Source organism: Giraffa tippelskirchi, chromosome 8 (genome assembly GCF_054371585.1).
Source record: "Giraffa tippelskirchi isolate mGirTip1 chromosome 8, T2T-mGirTip1v1.2.pri, whole genome shotgun sequence".
Lineage (NCBI taxonomy): Eukaryota > Metazoa > Chordata > Mammalia > Artiodactyla > Giraffidae > Giraffa > Giraffa tippelskirchi.
In genome coordinates, this window is record NC_137282.1 from 48,734,151 (window position 1) to 48,752,177 (window position 18,027).

At 43.8% G+C, this 18,027-nt stretch overlaps 1 protein-coding gene across 10 annotated transcripts in view; it reads left to right on the forward strand.

Moving 5' to 3' along the window:
* MYO10 (myosin X) overlaps positions 1-18,027 on the forward strand; it is a 255,150-nt gene that overhangs the window by 168,230 nt on the left and 68,893 nt on the right. For all 10 annotated transcript variants that reach the window (XM_081519314.1, XM_081519315.1, XM_081519313.1 and 7 more), the window contains one exon: positions 1,280-1,360. In XM_081519314.1, the coding sequence (XP_081375440.1) occupies positions 1,280-1,360 (81 nt within the window). The remainder of the gene's footprint in view (positions 1-1,279; positions 1,361-18,027) is intronic.

Genomic DNA, 18,027 nt, shown 5'->3' on the forward strand with positions numbered 1-18,027 from the left:
ACCAGAGTATGAGGGGCCATGAATTACAGGACGTGCCGTCATCTGTGAGAAATCCTAAAGCTTTCTGAGCACAGAAGTAACTAGTCAATGTAGTGGACAACCCAGTTTATTCAACAGCAAAATTACAAGAAGAAAGAAACCCAAATAGAGACTGAGGGAAAACCAACGGATTAAAATAGACTGAAGAGACATATCGACCAACTGCACTACATGGACCTAATTATTTGGATTCTAATTTCAAAGGATAAACCATTTAAAAATTATGAAATTTGAGACAGTTGAGTATTTAAAAATGAATCTTGAACTCATACCTTTTCATCTTGATAGTGAGGAATTTGTGTTAATTCTTTTCAGGAATGATATTGTGATTACCTCTGTATGTTTTAAAGTATTTAGCCTTTGGTAATACATACTGAAATATTAAAGGATGAAATAGCACAATGTCTGGGATTTGCCTTTCTGCTAGAAGTGGGTGTGGTGTGTACAGGGCAAGGATCAGATGAGATGAGATTAGCCAGGAGTTGAAGCTGATGACAGGTACTCCTTACATGCTCTCTCTGCTTTGGTAAATGTTAAAAATGCTTCACAATTAAAAAAAAAAATTTTTTAAAGAAAAGATAGCAGTATTACAGGAGATTGATCTGCCTTGTGATTGAAAAATCGTGGTTCAAAGACCAGTGAGATACATGTGAAAGCTGTTATTTCTATGGAAATAATTAATTAAGAGGAACAACTCCAAAGGAGAGTTGATACTTTTTAGGTTTTCTGTATAAACATTGAAATATCCCAGAGTGCTTTTTATTTTTTTTAAATTTTTTTTGCTGGTTAACAGAATAGTATTTTTTAATGGTACTATATCAAAGAAGTAATAAATGTTTGCATGTGTGGAATAATTTCTATGATAATTATAATACCTTTATTTTATTAGAATGACATGATTAAAAATCAAAGGGGATTTCCTGGTGGCTCAGATGGTAAAGAATCTGCCTGCAGTGCAGGAGACCCAGGTTTGATCCCTGGGTCAGTAAGATCTCCTGGAGAAGGGACTGGCTACCCACTCCAGTATATATCAAAGAAGTAACAAATGAGTTTTGCCTATGTGAAATAGTTTCTATGACAACTATAATATTTTTATTAGAGTGACATGATTAAAAATAAAATCACTATTATTCCTCAGGTTTGTTTTCTTTTTCTTGTTTTTGATGAGTGCCTAGGGTGCTGAGAAGTTTAAAGACATAAAAAGAGACTAAATCAGCATATACTTTTTTCTTTCTCATAGGACTCCCTGCATTCCTTAATGGCAACGCTAAGTGCCTCTAATCCTTTCTTTGTCCGCTGTATCAAGCCAAACATGCAGAAGGTAAGATTTACAACAGTTCTCCCCTGAGACTATCTTATTTAAGGCCACTGCTTTCTGGCATGGCTGCTTGCTGATTTGGTTTCTCCAAAGTTCTTTCATTATAGATGGTTGGAAATGGATATGACATTAATGTAACATTCAGTGGGAAAAAATCCCTTTCTCTTTCACACTTTCTAAAACCCTAATGGGCAGTATCTACATGATGGATAGAGGGGCTTTGCATTTGGGTCTACACTCACAGGAGCTATTAACCTCTGCCAGTGTTTCTTTCCTCTTTTTACAGCAAGGATAACAATAATGCCATAATTTGGTTTTTTATCTATCTTTTAAAAAATAGTTGTTTGCCTTTTCTTCGTCTTAGTTGCAGCTCACAGGATATTCATTGAGGCAAGTGTGCAGGGATCCAGTTACCCAACCAGGGATTGAACCCTGGCCCCCTGCAGCAGGAGCAGAGTCTTACCCGCTGGACCACCAGGGAAGTCCCAATAATACCTTAATTTGAACATGTATCTTTGTCCCAAATTTAAGGCCATGGATATTGAGATACAGTGTACAGCTTTTTTGGCAAACCATAGTTTAATTGGGAACTTTTTCTCTCTTCTTAGTGATGTAGTAATTGTGCAGTTTTACAGCCGTTGGCATCTTAGATTCAGTAAAATGAGGGGGACCGGCCTTGCCAGGCCTTATTTGTAAGGATAGAAATTTTAATTTTAAAAACTTAGTCCTCTGTGTTTTTGTGTTCCTTCTTGGATGGCATGGAGTTAGTTTTTTTTCTTTAAATTGTTATCACTTGTGAAATTAGGCCTGCTTGAAAGCACTTCATTCAGAATGTTGAAGAAACTGCCTCTTTTTGATGTTTATTTTTCCTTACTGGGATTTGGTTGTGTCTAATTGCTTTAGTGTTTGCATTAAAAAAAAAAAAAGAGCCAATCCAACCTCCGGTTCTGTTTCTCTCGGCTCACAGCCCTTCTCACCTCCTGACCGATGGCAGGCACTAATTAATAACCCATCGGGAGATGGACTGTCAAAGACTTTGAAATGACATATCAGTACCATTTTAAAGGCACCCAGCAAGTCAGACAGGAGAACTGACTTGTTTGAGGCCTAAGATGTAGGTGTGATACCAAATATAAAGGGGCTAATTAGGCTATGGGAAGGGTAAATTATGACTCGCTTAGCATTTGTTTGGCCCCATTGGAAATATTGGAGTGTTCCTGGTGATGATATAGGAAATGTATGTGAACAACTTGCGTTTGTAGTTTCTTACGACTTTTGTCCAGAGATGAACGCTTCTAGAGATGTCTCCGGGAGAATGTTGCTTGTCTTTGCCCAGACCTGGGGAGTGTGTATTTCCAGGCTTCATCTCATACCTTTCTCAAGCCAGACCTTCATCGGGGGGCCTTGAAAGGATGTATTACTTTTGGCCATATCACGTGGCATGAGGGATCTTCGTTCCCTGACCAGGGTGGGCACCTGTGCTTCCTGCAGTGGAAGCGTGGAGTCCTAACCACTGGGCCACCAGAGAAATCCTGGGGCTGAATTTAAATGTATGTATACGGAGGTGTTTTGTACATGATTCAGGAACAGAGATCAAGGGTTTTGGCAGCTTCTAGAGATTCCTTTGGCAATTCTATGACCCGAAAGGGGATAAGAACAATGGCTGTCAAGTCTGTGGCCTCAGGAAAAGTGGGGGAGCTGCTTGATGGTTTTAGGGACCTGTGCAACACATCCAAGGCTCCCGTGGTGGCCTGGCAAGTGTGCACACACGGCTCATGCGCCCCAGGCCTGTGTTACAGGCTGCGTCCTTGCCTTGGCAGGAGTGTGACCCTCAGGATGGAGACTTGGCCTGAAGCATCTAGAAATCCTCTTTGGGGAGTATTATGGGTTTTCATTATTGGGGATTTTTATGTTTTACTTTGAAAAAGTGGTGTAAAAAAGTCCTGTGTGTCTGTGTTCAGTCGCATCCGCCTCTTTGCAACTCCATGGACTGTAGCCCGCCAGGGTCCTCTGTCCATGGGATTTCCCAGGCAAGAATGCTGGAATGGATTGCCATTTCCTCCTGCATGGGATCTTCCCGACCCAGGTATTGAACCTGCATCACCTGCACTGCAAGCAGATTCTTTACCACCGAGCCACCCGGGAGGTCCATGTTTTGCTTTGAAAAGCTGATCTAAGCTTTTACTATAACTGGCATGCTGAAATAGTTATGTCAGTTCAGCTATAATAGTCTGTGGGCTTTTTTTGTGAACGATTTGGAGCTAATCTTGGGTATTGCATAGAAGACACTTCACTAGCATCGCTGGCAAGTCCTCCTGGCACGAAGTTATGAAGAAAATAAAGGCCTACTTCTTGGTAGGGGCTGGTCTGCAGCTGGCTGTTTGCCTCAGAAGATACTCGGGAGTGCCGTCCTCCCGTCAGCTTAGAATCTTCAGTTTACGGAGGGCAGACTTCTCCATCAGACGGTTTTCAATTGGTGATGTGACCGTGTAGTTTTTTCCTATTGTGATTTGCTTATTGTTGTTGTTCAGTCACTCAGTCATGTCTGACTCTTTGGGACCCCATGGACTGCAGCACGCTAGGCTTCCCTGTCCTTCACCATCTCCTGGAGCTTGATCATGCCCACTGAGTCGGTGATGCCATCCAACCGTCTCATCCTCTATCGTCCCCTTCTCCTCCTGCCATCAGTCTTTCCCAGCATCAGGATCTTTTCCAGTGAGTCAGTTCTTCGCATCAGGTGACCAAAGGATTAGAGTTTCAGCTTCAGCATCGGTCCTTCCAGTCAATATTCAGGACTGATTTCCTTTAGGATTGACTGGTTTTGATCTCGTTGCACTTCAAGGGCCTCTCAAGAGTCTTCTCCAATGCCACAGTTCAAAAGCCTCAATTCTTCGGCGCTCAGCTTTCTTTATGGTCCAACACTCACATCCATACAAGACTATTGGAAAAACCATAGCTTTGACTATATGGACCTTTGTGATTTGCTTAGGCTGTGGTAGTTTCTGGTCAGAAGTGTCCGGACCAATCCCAAGAGATTTCGGTACCAGAGGAAACATGCTTTGCCTCCTCAGAATTTCTCCCCAAGGGTGTCCTGTGGCCTGTAATCTCTGCCTTCTCTCCTTGCCTGTTGTTTTAGCAAATAACTTTTAGTCAGAAAAGTCCGTTATTAACATTCCTCAGTTCAGAATTAAAGAAGGGAACAGAGGGATAACTATCAGGAGAGCCTTCCCGGGTGTGAGAACTGGTTCTCTGCACTTCCCAGCCCCAAGTGCAAGCCCCACTTGCTACAGGAGTGTCAGGGCGTGTTCTCGCCTGGAGAATTCACGGGACGGTGGAGCCTGGTGGGCTGCAGTGCATGGGGTCGCCTAGTCAGATACCATGAGCAACTCACTCACTCACTTATACAGAAAATAGCCCTGGGGTAGAGAAACCAAAGCCTAAAAAGAAATGTAAAGGATCTGGCTGGCTTTCCTCACTCTTCCTTCTGTCTTTTGATGTGAGGGGCTCTTGGGTTCTAGGCAGAAGCATCTTTGATTCCTGCAGGGTCATCTTTAAGTTTTACTCCTGCATAACTGTATCCTCAAAGATTCTATCAGGTCTGCTCTAAAAAGGCAGGGTATAGGTCAGATGAATGGCCCTGATGCTTGGGGCCTCTGGGGGGAAGCTTCTAGCAGAGGTGGCTGTGTGGAGTCACTTTTTTCTAAGGGAAGAGGGGTATCCATGCTGAGGGGAGCCCAGGGACCAGGTGGAAGCCCTGTGGTCTGTGAGTTGGACTATAGCCATGTTTGCTGGAACATGGAACATCCAGTAGGACAGTGAAGCTGGACAGACAGGGCCAGCCTGGCTGTGGTGACCTTGTCTTAAAGCACCGTCTCCAGGCTCCGAGACGTGGGGACGGCCGAACCGTCTCACACCGAAGTCGTCTTCGAGAGACTTCAGGGGAGGCCAGTTTTTTCCCTTAAGTGAGTCCTGCTGACCTGTGTCCCTCTCTTCATGCAGCCGCTGTTGACACTGGCCCAGGTGCCTCTTTAAGACAACAGTCAGGACCACACACGAACTGAGAGCGCCATGTTGGCGTTACGGAAACCAGAGCCTTTTGTTTCCAGAGGCATCGAGATTTGATGAATGGCTTCATGAATCCTGGGGATTCATGTTTGTGTGGTCCCCGGGAGTGCTGCCTGCTATGTTTTTCCTGAGGTTTATTGTTTGTTTTAAGAGTCCACATATTAGAAAGTTCTGATACTCTTATAGTGCATTTCCTACCTTGACTTTTTGGTCCTGTCTTATTCTTTCTAGATCTTTTCCCCTCTCATTTTACTCATCTTCTTTCTCACGAGCCTTTCTGAGTTTATTCCAATGATCCTTTACATTTCTTTTTAGCCTTTGGTTTCTCTTCCTCAGTGCTATTTTCTGAGTAAGTAAGTGAGTTAGTCGCTCAGTTGTGTTTGACTCTGGACTGTAGCCCACCAGGCTCCTCCGTCCATGGAATTAATTATCCAGGCAAGAATACTGGAGTGGGTAGTCATTCCTTTCTCCAGGGAATCCTCCTGACCCAGGGATCGAACCCAAGTATTGCAGGCAGATTCTTTACCATCTGAGCCACCAGGGAAGCCCTGGCTGGCTTATTTTCTGAATAAGGTATTCCATAAACACAGAAGATCTTGACCATGCACAACTTTGCTGGCTTGCGTCTTCCATCTTTGTGCCCTGCCGTGTAGCTCAGTCCACATTCAGGCCCTCGTGTGCTCAGTAAACGTTAAATCGACTTGCTCATAAAAGGACACCATGATGATGCTCATGGTGTGTGAATACTTGACTTTGCCAGAGATAGACCCATGCACCATCTTTAATCCTTATGGCTGTAGGTTCCATTCTAGTTTATTTCTGGTCTGTTTTTTGCTGGATCATCTTTGATTTGTGTAGTCAGAAGTTACCCTGGGGATACACCAGTAGGTCAGTATTAGAGTGATGTCCTTACTGTGATCCAGCCTTTCTGTGTTAATATGCCATCTTTCTCTCTCCCAGCTGACCCCTTCTCAGATGCAATGTCCCCCACCCCTAGGGTCTGGAGTCCCTTGGAAAGAGCCAAGCACAGCACTGGAGACTCATTCACAAATACTGAGAGTTGGGCTTGCTGCTTCACACACAGACACTCAAACCTCTAAGTGGGATTCCCCTAGGGAATGTGTTCTCTGCCAGGATTTGGCAAGGAGGTTTGGGTGTATAAACCTGCTGGATAACAAGAGTTGAACCTGAAAGGTTAAACGCTGTATTTTAGCATTTTGATTGAACTTTCTAGAATTTGGGCTTCCCTTGTGGCTCAACTGATAAAGAATCCGCCTGCAATACGGAATCCCTGGGTTGGGAAGATCCCCTGGAGAAGGGAAAGGCTACCCACTCCAGTATTCTGGCCTGGAGAATTCCATGGACTGTATAAACCATGCGGTCGCAAAGAGTCGGACACGACTGAGAGACTTTCACTTTTCCCTTTGTAGATTTATACATCATCCAGTTCAAACATTATCTATTACCGTATTTTATTGACTGAAAGATTCCCATGGTTGTAAAGGCACCAGTATTTATACATCCCTCTGAAAGCAGAAACTGTTCCTAAGCCACTTAGCCAGAGCACCATGCTGTCCTGCCTCCAGGCACTCGCTTTTTGCTTTGCAAGAAGTATGAAACGGGGGTCGTCGTCCACCACAGATCCTTGCTTTGCTGGTAAGAGTTACACCTTGTCGCTCCGTTTCCAGGCCTTTCTGCAGATAAAATGACCTTCTGTTTCCTTGATGACTCGAAAGCGGAATATTGAGGAATATTTAGGCTACATTTAAAGGCCAGCTGGACTGAGTGCAAGTAGTTCCAGTAGTGCCTGTGATTTTCAGACAGTGAAAAGCTGTGATGAAATCCACGCACATGCGGGTATGGAGTTTCATCATGATGGTGTTCAGATGTCAGGAAGCCATGGACACGTTCACACATACGGAGAAGGGAACATGTTTGCATAAAGAATTGATGAAATATGATCTGTTTGTCCCCTTTAAATGAGACACCAAAGGACCCGCCTCCCTCTTCCTAAACTAATCCTCAGGAGCAGATAATTGACTCTTTGTTTACACCTAAAGGGACCTGGTTGTTGTCTTTTCTTTCTTTTTATGCCCTTACTATTTATGGGAAAGGTCTTCACTCCTACTGAATGAAATCTGCCCTTCTTTATCTTCCATTTGCTGATTTTTATCCAGTCCCTCGAGATGAAAGTAAAATGGCAAATATTTATTCCTATGAGTATGTCAAATATTTTAAGCTCTGAATAAGTATACACTTTTCCTGGTCCAGTAACCAGCCGCCTGCAAGAAATGTTATCTTAGAATTTTCTGCCACATGTCCATACATCAAACTGCAGTATCTCTAGGCTCTTGAGGACAGCTGGGTTTGATAGAGCTTCGCCTTATTCCTAACTCTGCTTGTCTCTTTGATGTCTTTGCTTTTCCTGTTCTTTTCAGTGCAGCTGTTTTCCCACAGCTGCTCTTACCACTGCCCTACACGCCCCCAGCTGCCGTCTGCGTGCTCCCGGGTCACCCATGGAACCTGGGTGGCTAGGTCATTCATTCATGTGCCGCACCAAGGGCACAGGTGTCTCTGCTCCGCTGCCACTGAGACACGGGGTGCAAGATGCCCTCGATCTGGGGAGTTCTGAAACCCTGAGTTCCCACCTGTGTGGGAAGGCGATTGCACAGCAGCCCAGGTGCAGGGGCCCTAAAGCACTGGAGTGAAATTGATAGAAGTCCAAGGTGTGCGTGCCTGGTGTCCGTCCAGCCTCTTATGACCAAGCAGTCATGTGGCCGTGGGGTTGTTGCCTTCTCTCCCAAGTGTGCGTAATGAAGGTGCCTGCTGAGTCCGCCAGGCTCCTCTGTCCTCCAGGCAGGAATACTGGAGTGGGTTGCCATTCCCTTCTCCAGGGCATCTTCCTGACCCAGGGATCGAACCCTAGTCTCCCACTTTGCAGGCAGATTCTTGACTGTCTGAACCACCCGGGAAGCCTCACTTACAAGAGCAGCTGTGGGTATTAAATCAGGTAACAGGGACATGAAACAGCTACACTTCAGTGTGTGAAATAGTCCATAGTTGCATTTCATGTGTAGGGTGAAGAATATGTTCCCTTCATCCTCACAAGTTTAACCCCCAGTCTAAACTGAATCAAGGAAAATCTCAGGCTGTGTCCAGACCTCCTCCTTTCTGAGTTTGGTTTTAAATAGCATACTTTCAGAAGATTGTTGTAACTAGCTTCTTAACCTTTTTTTTTTTTTTCCTTTTAGCCTTTGACATGGTTATGGATGAACATTTTAATTTCTTTTTGTTTTCAAAAGGAACACATCTGAGTCTGTTGTAGTGAGATGGATGAACCTAGAGCCTGTTATACAGAATGAAGTATGTCAGAAAGAAAAAAACAAAATATTGTATATTAACCCAAATATATGGAATCAAGGAAGATGGTACTGATGAACCTATTTGCAGGGCAGGAATAGAGACACAGACATAGAGAACAGGTTTGCGGACCCAGCAGGGGAAGGAGAGGGTGGGAGGAGTTGAGAGAGTAACATTGAAACATATACATATACATTGTGAAAGTGAGGTCGCTCAGTCAGTTGTGCGACTCTTTGCAACCCCATGGACTGTAGCCTAACAGGCTCCTCCGTCAGTGGGATTTTCCAGGCAAGAATACTGTTGTAGGTTGCCATTTCTTTTTCCAGGAGATCTTCCTGACCCAGGGATCAGACCCCGGTCTCCTGCATTGTAGGCAGACACTTTGCCGTCTAAGCCACCAGGGAAGACAGCTGATAGAAAAAATAGACAGCTGATAGGAAATTGCTCTTTAACACAGGGAGCTCAATGGGGTGCTCTGTGACAACCTAGAGGGGTGGGATGGGGAGGGTGGGGCGAGGTCCAAGAGGGCGGGGACTTATGTATACCTGTGGCTGATTGATGCTGATGTGTGGCAGAAGCCGACACAGTATTGTAAGGCAGTTATCCTCCAGTTGAAACTTGGGGCTTCCCTGGTGGCTCAGATAGTAAAGAATCTGCCTGCAATGCAGGAGACCTGGGTTTGATCCCTGGCTCAGAAAGATCCCTTGGAAAAGCAGCTAGCAACCCACTCCAGTATTCTTGCCTGGAGAATCCCATGGACAGAGGAGCCTGTGGACTCTGGGGTCACAAAGAGTTGGACATGACTGAGCACCAACATCCTCCAATTAAAAATAAATTAAAGAATGAATAAACCTTATTTTTTAGAATATTTTAAAATTTACAGAAAATTTGAGCATAGAGTACAAAGAGTTCCCGTATTACTCTCTCCTCCAACACACAGACACACACACACAATTTCCCGTTAGGCACTTCTTACATTAGTGTACATTTGTTACCATTAGTGAACCAATATTGATCCATTATTGAAATCGAAAATTATCATTAAAGTTCACTGTGTTGTAGATTGTTTGAGTTTTGACAAAGACGTACCATCGTGATGTGTCAAAATATTAAATGTTCATCATCTGTTTACAACCTGCTGAGCATTTTTTCAGGTTTATAAGAATAGGATAGTTTCAATTGCCTGGCCAAGTGATGAATATTGAGAATTAAGTTTCTGTGGTGCACAATCTGACTGATATTGCTTTATAGTTGTTGAGTCATTCAGTTGTATCTGACTCTTTTGCTACCTCATGGACTGTAGCCCCCCAGGCTCCTCTGTCTATGGGATTCTCCAGGCAAGAATACTGGAGTGGGTTGCCATTTCTTTCTCCAGGGGATCTCCTGACCCAGGGATCGAACCCACGTCTCCTGCATTGCAAGCGGGTTCTTTACCACTGAGCCACTGCTTTATTGAAGAGAGACTAAGTGAAAAAATGGAGACACAGAGCGAGCAAAGGAGAACCCAGGAGCCAGGATTTTTTTTAGAACTGTCTGGATTATCAGACTGACTCCGCCCTACATTCACTTAGTCTTACAGCCTTTTGAGATGATGCTTGCTCTGCATCCATACTGAACAAAGCCCCCTTGGCACACAGTAATCTTCCAGAACTCTTTCTGTCTTTCTGATTGCTCCTCCTGTCGCCTCTTCTCCTGGAACCAGGGCACTCATCGCCTGCATCTCTGATTTTTGATAACATCACATACACACAGTCTAAAAAAAGACAGCTCTACCTTTTCAGGAAATTTTAGTAGAGGAAGCCTTAAAGCTACCATTCTTCTCCCTAAACAAAACAATCCCACTAAAGCCCTCGGTGGTCACTTGAATCCTGTTTACTGAGTTGTCATGGCAACTATTCAGGAGCCAAATGCAAAGACCAGGATAAATAGCCATAAATGAAGCGGGGCTCAAGGGAGGGCTGCTGTTCTCAGGGTGGAGTTTCCAAGGTCACCACTAAGTTGTGGCGTTTTGTCCTGGGACTTTTTTTTTTCTTTTTAATATTAGTCATCTTTGAAAAGTCAGACTCTTTGGACCTTCCTAATGTCTCCGCACACGTGTTGGCGCGTAGAAGGTGATTCGTTTGCTTCTACGGTCGAAAGTGTCTTGGGCAGTCGCCCTCCTGCCCCAGCCTCACCAGGCTGGACTTCTTTCAGTAAAATCAGGAATTGAGCAAGCAGGGCCCAAGACACCACATAAAAGACTGCAAACAGCAGCGAGCTGAAGAAAGCCCGTTTTTGTGTCTGTGGGCTCAGATGCTTGCAGCCTGGACTGCTAAAGATGCAGCCGTTTACAGTGGACAAAAGCTGAAGGGGGCAAAAGAGACCCAAGGTAGGGGTTTTTCTCTTTATTTGCACGGTTTAAAAGTTTCACGATGATCGCGGTACTGAAATTTTTGTATGGGGGAATTTTTCAAGCCTGAGGAAAACAGGTTTTTGCTGTTTTCCTCAGGCTTCCCTGTGCAGCAGAAGTGTTTAGTTTCTAAACAAATGGGTAAGTACTGATTTTGATTGTCTATGCAAGTCTGAACTACTGTTGCTGTGTAAAAACAAAAGACTTAACCACGTGGATAAGGCATTGGTGATGCAATGTATTTATGGAATTCATCTTTTACAGGAAAAAAAAATCATTTGTCTTATTAGGTCGCTCTGGGAAATGGTGAGGGGAGGGTTTCTTTTGTCTGAATTTGTGATGTCAAAGAAGTTCCCTTTGGAAGAGTATATGCTATAGTTCTGTGGCTTTTTCTTGCCCTGTGCTTTATACCAACCTTTAAAGAAATGGGAACAAGAATCAGCATCTTTCTAAGTTGGATTGTAAACTGGTTGGTACACAAGGATGGAACTGGGAGAAGTTATGGGAACTGAATGGTCATTTGTTGAACATCGTGTGCTTGTTTCATGCAAGCATGAACTTGCTGGTATTTTGCAATCTGCCTGGAGAAACCTGGTGAGACCCATTTTCTTGAGATCCTCTTGTTCCTCGGAGCAGAAGTCCCTAAAGATTTAAAGAACATAATAAAAGAGCGTCTGAAATGCTAATCTCTGTCTCTACTGCCACCTGAATGTGTTTAGCTGATTTCTATTCAGTTGCTAAAAGTGCCCTTTAAGAGAATAAGTGTTTTAAATGTGAAGGTGGGCTTTCATATTAAATTGACTTACATTTAAAAGAAATGAATAATAATGTGGCTGACTGCCACTTAGCAAAATCTACCTTCACAGAAATAAATTCCTAGTGCCAAGTGAAAGCTGAATGTTAGAATGTTTTATTTTTAACCGTGAGTTTTTTCAGTCTTGTGTGTCAGTCGCTAAGTTGTGTCCGACTCTGCGACCCTGTGGACTGTGGCATGGGAGTCTCTTCTGTCCATGGAATTTTCCAGGCAAGAATACTGGAGTGGGTTGCCATTCCCTTCTCCAGGAGATCTTCCTGACCCAGAGATCGAACCCGGGTCTCCGGCATTGCAGGCAGATTCTTTACTATTTGAGCCACCATAGGGGAAATTAGTTTCACATAAAACTGATAACCATCCTAAGGGAAAGATGAAGTGCCACATATTTCTAGCTCTTTCATTGTGTTGGACTTTTGGGTTTTCTCTCCTTTCTGTGCTTCAGTATATGGAACCTCAGTTTCAGAATCCTATTGTTGTTTGCAGTGAGAGAATACACTCCCTGTTGGATGAATAATATTTCACTATGAAGAGTACCATGACGTGGTGAAGAGCATGTTGGCAAAGGCACCCCAGCCCACCTACTTATTTCCCACCTGGAAGGTGCCATCTGCCATAACAGGGTACATGTCTCCCTTGTTCCCACCATGCCAGAGAGCCATGCCACCTCCTTGCAGCCCTCCAGTGGTGCATGTTTATTTTGATTGGTCTTGATGAACTTCTTCAATAGCATCCAACCAGAGTGAGTGATAGTTGCTCAGTCATGCTTGACTCTTTGCCAACCTCATGGACTGTAGCCTGCCAGGCTCCTCTGTCCATGGAATTCTCCAGGCAAGATTACTGGAGTGGATTGCCATTTCCTTCTCCAGGGGATCTTCCTGACCCAGGGATCCTCCATTGCAGGAGAATCTTTACCATCTGAGCCACAATGTTTGAGCCAATCCCAGTCCCAGACTACCTTTCAGTCATCGGCAGGCTGATTGTGTGTGTGTGTGTGTGTGTGTGTGTGTGTGTGTCATCGGCAGGCTGATTTTGTGTGTGTGTGTGTGTGTGTGTGTGTCATCGGCAGGCTGATTTTGTGTGTGTGTGTGTGTGTGTGTGTGTGTGTTTTCTAGCCTAAGTGGCTCTGCGTTAGTAGTTTCACGAGCAGCCTCCTTAATGTGTGATTTCTGTTTGTGACTTTGTAAAGTTGGTTGTGACTGTGTAAAGCCCACCCTGCTCACCCAGCATCTGTATGAAGGATTCTAAAAGCTGTGTTTCTCCTCAGCGACCTTTGAGCAAAGGGTCCAGGTTTTGGAGCCCAGAGGGTGGGAACCGGAGGCTGATTGCAGTGTGGTGCCTAGGCTCAGAGTCTAACGCCCCTGGGTTTTCTCCAGCCTTGGAGAAAGCTCGGTCTGCCACCTTCTCTCCTCAGCACTTCCCTATGCTGGCCTTTGACCCTGGGGAGTTTCCTGTTTTCCTTCCTCAGGCCAGTTCTTTCCCAGATACTCAAAAATACTACTGCCATGAATAGTAACTATGATAAAACCATTATCACAGTAGTCACTAGGTTTTTTTCCACCCCTCTCCAATACAAAGGCCATACTTATTGATTATAAAATATTTGGAAACAATGCAGAATCCAAAAAAAAATCTCTTTACATTTACCTATAATTTTACTACCAAGAGACGATTACATTTTGTTGTATGTATAGTTCTTTCTTTAAACTAGGATCATAGTCTACCTTTTTTTTAAACCAGTAGATTCTATTGAAGTACAGTTGATTTGCAATGCTGTGCTAATTTCTGTTGTACAGTAAAGTGATTGTTACATATATACATTCTTTTTTAAAAAATTCTTTTTCCATTATTATCACAGGATATTGAATATAGTTCCCTGTGCTATACATTTACAGTAGGATCTTGTTTATCCATTTTATGTGTAAAAGTTTACATCTGCTAACCCCAGCCTCCCACTCATTACCTCCCTTAACCCCCTCCCCCTCGGCAAACACCAGTCTGTTCTCTGTGTCCGTGAGTCTGTTTCTGTTGTGTAGATGGGTTCATTTGTGTCATATTTTCAATTCCACATGTAAGTGATATCATATGGCATTTGTCTTTCTCTTCACTTCCGTGTAACAATCTCCGGTTGTAACCATCCATGGATGGTTGCATCCATGTTGCTGCAGAACAATCTCCAGTTGCATCCATGTTGCTGCAGATGGCATTATTTCATTCTTTTTTATGGCTGAGTAGTATTCCATCATATATATATATATATATGTGCCACATCTTTATCCGTTCACCTATCAACATGTAGGTTGTTTCTGTGTCTCAGTTATTGTGAGTAGTGCTGCTATAAACATAGGGGGTGCATAAATCTTTTTTAATTATAGTTTTGTCTGGATATGGTGGCTTAGATGGTAAAGAATCTGCCCGCAGTGTGGGAGACCCAGGTTCAATCCTTGGGTCGGGAAGATCCCCTGGAGAAGGAAACTGCAACCCACTCCAGTGTTCTTGCCTGGAAAATCCCATGAATGGAGGAGCCTGGCAGGCTAGTCCATGGGGTCGCAAAGTCCATGGGGACATGACTGAGTGACTTCACTTTGTCTGGATATATACCCAGGATTGGAATTGCTAGATCATACAGTAATTCTGGTTTTAGTAACTTACTTTTTTTATTAATATATCTTAAAACATTCCTGTAGTTTTTTTCCATGACTGTATATAATTATCAGTGGTGGTGCTTTAAGTAAAATTTCTATTGTTGGATTATTTCCTTGATTTCTTGTAAACAATGCTGCTTACTGTATTATCCACATGTGTGTAAATACCTGTGCTCATTTAAGACTGTTTCCTTAAGGTAAATTGTCAGAAGGTTATTTGCTAAAATGAGAGTATGCACGTTGTTATGCTGTTGATGTCTATACACATGGGCAACATGCCTTTCATTAAGGCCAACAACCAGAAAAGTTTTTGCAGTGTATAATAATGGATTTAGAGCTTTAATATGTAAAGAGCCCTCACCAATTAATAAGAAAATAATAAATATTTTAGCAGAAAAATGAGTAAAACACATGAGCAGAAATTTGCAAAAGTTATAATACAAATGGGAAATAACCTGACAACCTCAATAGTATCATCAGAGAAGTAAAATGTAAACTAGTGAGATAATCTTGCTGATATGAAGACTGGATGAGTTTTTGGTTTTCTGTTATCAGTAATACATCCCAGAGACCGTGACTGAGAAAACTCGCATTTGAGTACTTTGCTGCTGGAAGTGTAAATTGCTGCAGGCTTTCTGAAGAACAGTCTCATTTAGTCTTCTTGATTTAACTTTTTCTTGCTTCTCCCGAGATCATAGTCCATCATTTTTTCTCTGTTGGGCTGTAAAGAGCTCCTTCTCCTTGGAGCCCATCTCCTGGCTGACACTTTTGATCTCAGGTGGCCTCGGCCTGCAATGGCTCGGAGCGGTGCTTGGGTTCCCAGCCAGAGACTGAGGTCAGGTTGCGGCAGTGAAAGCACCATATCCTACCCACTAGACCAGTGGTCAGTGACAAGGGTCCTGGCCCTTTGGCTTTGCAGAAGAGAATTCCCACAAAGATGGAAAGTAGTGAAGTAGTATTTAGTAAGAGGAAAAAAGTACAGTAGGTATGGATAGACACATAAACAGACTCAGAGAGAGAGTCACTGAATGCCACCCTCGTGGCAGTTTGAATTACTCTCATGGGGCATTTCTTCCGGGTTTCCTTTGGCCAGTTGTTTTGATTTGCTGGGTTCACAGTCCATGTTTGGTATCTCTCAGGATCCTCCCACGTGCACGCATGCATCTTTTAGCCAAGGTGGATTCTACTGAAAAGGCCTGTGGGTAGCTTAACATCACTCCCCTTTGACCTCCAAGGAGCTTTTCTGTGCATGTGTGGTCAGGGAGGTCTCCTGACTTTGAAATTGAGAAATTTGTGATTTGGGAAGGGCCCAGCCACGTCTCTTAATTGTCTTCCTATTCTCATCTTGGAGTTTCATCCACAGGGAATGAACTCCCTGTCACTTTACCCTGGGGGTCCCATCTAGGAAGTGTTAGTCTCTCAGTCATGTCTGATTCTTTGCGACCCCATGGACTGTAGCCCTCCAGGCTCCTCTGTTCACAGGAATTCCCAGGGAAGAAAACTGGAGTGGATAGCCATTCCCTTTTCCAGGGTATCTCCCTGACCCAGGGATCTAATCCAGGTCTCCTGCATTGTAGGTGGATTCTACCATCTGAGCCACCAGGGAAGACATACACCTCCTGTATTGAAATATACGTATTTATTTATGTAAAAGAAAGAGGAGGTGGGAATGAATAGGAGCTTGACTTGAGCAGCCTTCGTTTCACTGCTGAAACATTTCTGAAAAGAGTCCATGCCCATTTTCTTATTTCCGAGGTTCTGCCATCCAGGCCGCCTCTGCCTCTCTCTTGCTGGAAGCTTGCAGGTACAGTTTTTCCCTGCCCTGCCCTCCTAATCCCTACCTGCCACCCCCTCCTTCCTGGCACTTCTCTAACCAAGCCTCTCCCCCTCCCGCTCTTAACTGGTTCCCTGGGTGTGGGCTTGGCCAAGGGCCTGCCCTCACCTCCTCACCTGGGCTGTTCCCATAGGAACACTCACTCCTGTCCTGCTCTCAGCCCAGGTGAGTTCCTTTCCCCTGTGTTTTTCCAGCCCCCAACCCCCGTCTAAGCTTTGGCCTCCTAGTCCAGCTTTGTAACCTACTTTTTTTCCCCTGAGTTGTGCTTCAAACTGAAAGGTGTCCATAATTGAATTTCACATCCTTTTCCTTCCACCTCCTTGTTTAAATATTTTTTAATGTATCGATTTGGTGCAGTGTCTCAACCTTGGCACTGTTGACCCAGTTCTCTGCTGGCGGTGGGGTGGGGGTACTGTCCAGTGCATCTTATAGGACTTGTAACAACAGCCCATAGATGCTAGTACCAAGCCCCTCTCCCCCAAATGTCCCCCAGAGGGCAGAATTGCCCCTGGCTGAAAGTCACTGGGTTAAGATATCAATGCTGATTCTCGCTTGGGCTTTATCCTTATTTTTCCATTTCTCTTAGTAAAAGGAAAAAAAATAACATCCACAATTTAATTTTTTATTATAACACATGTTATGACTTTGGACCTTGTTTTTAACTGTTGAATCTGTGGTGAAAAGAGTATCCTTTCACATTTTTCACAGGTATTGAGTCATTAAGTGAAACATATATTACTGTTTTCTTTCCTTGTAAGTAGTACTAGAAAATTTTAAATTTGGGAGGAGGTGTGGAGCACTCTGAATATCAGTGTGCCCTGAAGGATTACGTAATTGCTCTGTGCTATCCACTTGCTCAGATGAATGGCTGTCCTAGTTTCAGCCACTGTGAAAGGATAAAACAGCCCATTAAAGCGCGCCAGATGCTTCGTTTGCCAGTATTTCACTTAAAAGGGGATACTGTTCAGCTTTCAAATTCTGAGATAGACTCAGAGTTTGCCTTTATGAAATGACAGTGTCCCTGTTAAAAATGCGGTGAAAATTTCACCAGCGAACAAATGTTTCGGGTACTGTTTAGTGATGCTTTTGTAAAAAGTCTCTTTAGAAACCAGAAGATGAGTTTGAATATGCACAAGAAGTTTGAGTTCCTGCGATTTCAGCCTTCATGCTTTAGGCACAGGACAGAGGCTTGAATATGAAATCTCTCAGGCATCCCTTGATGTTGTTTTCAACGGAACAGTTTAAATAAGGTGGTAACACATATGAGTTATTGTTGTCCACTCGCTCAGTAGTGTCAGATTCTTTGTGATCCCGTGGACTGCAGCATACCAGGCTTCCCTGTCCTCCACCATCTCCCGGAGTTTGCTCAAACTCGTGTCCGTTGAGTCGACGATGCCATCTAAGTAGAGGATGGTTTAAAGAAGGTTGTTACACTACAGAAGTAGAGAACTGAGGCCAGTGGTGCTGAGCCAGTGAAGCCAACCCCAAATGTAAAGAATCTTTAACATGTTGATTGTGGCTTGAGAAGTTGCAGAAGGGAAATTAGCCTGGCTTGACTTCTTTCTC